The sequence below is a fragment of the Aplysia californica genome, unplaced genomic scaffold (assembly GCF_000002075.1).
Source record: "Aplysia californica isolate F4 #8 unplaced genomic scaffold, AplCal3.0 scaffold00246, whole genome shotgun sequence".
Taxonomy (NCBI): domain Eukaryota; kingdom Metazoa; phylum Mollusca; class Gastropoda; order Aplysiida; family Aplysiidae; genus Aplysia; species Aplysia californica.
This window is the reverse complement of record NW_004797516.1, coordinates 937,434-940,708: the sequence shown is the minus strand read 5'-3', so window position 1 is coordinate 940,708 and position 3,275 is coordinate 937,434. Positions and strand designations below refer to the sequence as shown.

Sequence of the window (3,275 nt, the reverse complement as noted above, 5' to 3'; positions counted from 1 at the left end):
AACCACGAAAATTATCCCAATCTACTCCCCGTCATCTTTCCTAGTTTAGTTTAGTTTTAGCAGAGGTTTTACGGCACTCGCAACTGCATAAGGTCATATGAGCGCCAGAGAATTAGAGGTGTTACAAGAGAGTAACAAACATAAAAAAGAAGAAGGTGAGATAAGGACGATAGATGTTTGATAGGAAAGAAGGAGCAAACTACACCAGAGCACCCACCGGCCAACCACCCACGTCATCTTTCCTTAGGGAGGGCAAAATTCAAAATCTGCGAATCTGGAACAGAAAGCTAAAATATAGATGTTCACAATACATGTAATACTATCTTATTAGAGATAGAGAGAGAGAGAGAGAGAGAGAGAGAGAGTGAGAAAAGAGAAAGAGAAATTGAGAGAGAGAGACTGAGACAGAGAGTGAGAGAAGAGAGAGAGAGAGAGAAAGAGAGAGAGAGAGAGAGAGAGAGAGAGAGAAATTGAGATAGACAGATTGAGAGAATAGAGAGAGAGGGGGGGAGTAAAAGAGATAGAGTGAGAGATGGGAAAAGTAAAAGAAATAGAGAGAGAGGAGAGAAAGAAAGAAAGAGAGAGAGAGAGAGGGAGAGAGAGAGAGAGACAGAGAGACAGAGAGAGAGAGAGAGAGAGAGAGAGAGAGAGAGAGAGAGAGAGAGAGAGATAGTGTGTGTGTGGGTGTGTGTGTCTGTGTGTGCGTATGTGTGTGTGTGTGTGTGTGTGTGTGTGTGTGTGTGTGTGTGTGAGAGAGAGAAAGAGAGAGAGAGAGAGAGAGTGAGAGAAGAGAGAGAGAGTGATAGAAGAGAGAGAGAGAGAGACAGAGAGAGAGACAGAGAGAGAGACAGAGATTGAGACAGAGAGTGAGAGAAGAGAGAGTGAGAGAAGAGAGAGAGAGAGGGGGGGGGATAAAAGAGATAGAGAGAGAGGAGAGAAATAAAGAGAGAGAGAGATAAAGAGAGAGAGAGAGAGAGAGATAGTGGCTGAGTGAACTATCTCTTGGACCTTCCGGTTACCGGGTACGTAGACCCTGAGGCTACCGGCCCGGTTACCGTGTACGTAGACCCCGAGGCTACAGGCCCGGTTACCGTGTACGTAGACCCTGAGGCTACAGGCCCGGTTACCGTGTACGTAGACCCTGAGGCTACAGGCCCGGTTACCGTATCAATCTCTCTTTCTTTCTCCGTGCCCCCCCCCCTCTCTCTCTTTCTCCCCCCTCCATTTTTTCAATTAAAATAGATAATCTAGCGTTGTCAATTAGTTTTAGGTGTTTGGAAATGAAATTAATGTACTATGGAAGAAGAACAGCCCCCAAACTGTTCATATTTTACATTCAAATTTTTAATAGATCTATGCCAAACAAAAGTTTCCGATAAAGTCGGAGGTAAAAATCACTAAAACAAATGAATATATCTTATTCCTACTTTGGCCAATAGATGTGTGAAAGGCAGTTTTGTAAGTCAGAAACATGTTTTATCTATGGCGAGAAGGAGAAGTATACCAAAACGGTTATGACGTCAAAACGAATAAAAAGCGAGTTCAATTTTATTCATTTTCAAACCGAGTCAGCTAATGAATCGTTTTGAAACCGAGTCAGCTAATGAATCGTTTTGAAACCGAGTTAGCTAATGAATCGGTTTGAAACCGAGTCAGCTAATGAATCGTTTTCAAACCGAGTCAGCTAATGAATCGGTTTGAAACCGAGTCAGCTAATGAATCGTTTTGAAACCGAGTTAGCTAATGAATCGGTTTGAAACCGAGTCAGCTAATGAATCGTTTTCAAACCGAGTCAGCTAATGAATCGGTTTGAAACCGAGTCAGCTAATGAATCGTTTTGGAATGGAGTTAGTTCACTCGGTGCTGAGGGGGATGACCTATCAAGACTGCCCTTTGACAGTCCGCTACTACACGATGCACGACGGACAGCAGTGCCAAATTCAGTTTCGTGCTCAAAAGAATATTTTCCAGAAGTGATTTTTCCCCCCTCTTCATCTTCATAGATCACGTTTGCCACTTCAGACTATAAATAAAATTACTACTAAATTCCATTTCCTGCAATCAGATTTTATGTTAAATAGCTTTGATAGTAGATCTAGTTTTGTTGGAAAGGAGTTTATCAGTTGGTAGGAGCAGAAACACGACACCGCATATTATCAAAACAAAGAAAAAAACTGTTTTAAAAGGGAGGCTGCTAAAGTGATTGCTTGGAAATATAGTAAGGGCAGTGGAAGAACCGTCGGGAAAATCCAACAATAAGCCCCCTCCCCCCGTCCCGTGCGAAAAAACGATTCATTTATTCGGTTATTCGGATTTTTATAGAAACAGGTACCTATTTATTTGGTTTTTTAAAAAGCGAATAATGCCCAGGCCTACTGGGATAATCACGGGATTTGAATTTGACGTGAAGATGGCTTGCAATTGTGATTGGTGCAATCAGAGACGCAATGCTCGTCCGTCACCGTAGTGCGTAAATTTGACCTTGGCCTCTTAGGGCATAACCACCAGCAGAAGGGATTTGTAACTGCTAGCAAATCAGCGCGTTCTAAAAGCTCATGTGACTTTCATTGAGTCGATGGAATCGTGGGACGGTCCAATTCGAACTCGCTGCTTCCTTCTGAACACAGCGAGGGGAAAATAGAAATAAGACATCGTGTTTTATGATACTTTTCAAACTTATGCATTTTTATTCATTCAAATCTAGCTTTTGAGCGTCCAAAAATGTTTCTTGGGTGCAGTTTTGCGTAAAATTATTCACAGTTTTTAACAAATTAAAAATGTTTTCGCTCCTCGTGATCTATTTTCCCCTTGGCTGCCCTAGTTCGGGAATTCGTGTTCAGACTCGTCCCCCTGCCCAATGTTCGATCTCCGACTCAGACCCCACGAATTCGTCGAATTCCGAATCTCGACTTGACTTCGCCCATGCTTACTTTCTCCCGGCTCGCCAAGTGCGTTACACGCTGATAGACTGTTTCACTGCGCTTGCGAGAATCTTTGCACAAAATGCAATGGAATCTTTTCAAAACGATGTTTGAAAGGGAAACGATGTTGGGTAAGATTGAACTTTGGTGGACCCACCATTGAGGGGGGCCGGAACTACTTTTGGGCGTCGTGTGATGCCATGCGCTGGTCCACTGTTCTTCCTTGGCCGCTGCGCGGCCGCGGCCGTAGGCCGCCACGGCGCGCTCTAGGCCTGGGCAGAAACCGAATAAATTATTCGAATAACCGAATACGAGCCCAAAACTAGGTCTCCGGTTAATTTTTCCAAAAACTAG

General features: G+C 43.5%; 1 protein-coding gene across 1 annotated transcript in view; it reads right to left on the bottom strand.

Annotated features, from left to right (window-relative positions):
* Positions 1-2,553: 2,553 nt before the first annotated feature.
* LOC101863191 (xylan 1,4-beta-xylosidase) overlaps positions 2,554-3,275 on the bottom strand; it is a 27,222-nt gene continuing 26,500 nt past the window's right edge. The window contains exons 16-17 of the mRNA XM_013083634.2: positions 3,079-3,193; positions 2,554-2,614 (exon numbers count right to left, since the gene is read on the bottom strand). Of these exons, the coding sequence (XP_012939088.1) occupies positions 2,554-2,614; positions 3,079-3,193 (176 nt within the window). The remainder of the gene's footprint in view (positions 2,615-3,078; positions 3,194-3,275) is intronic.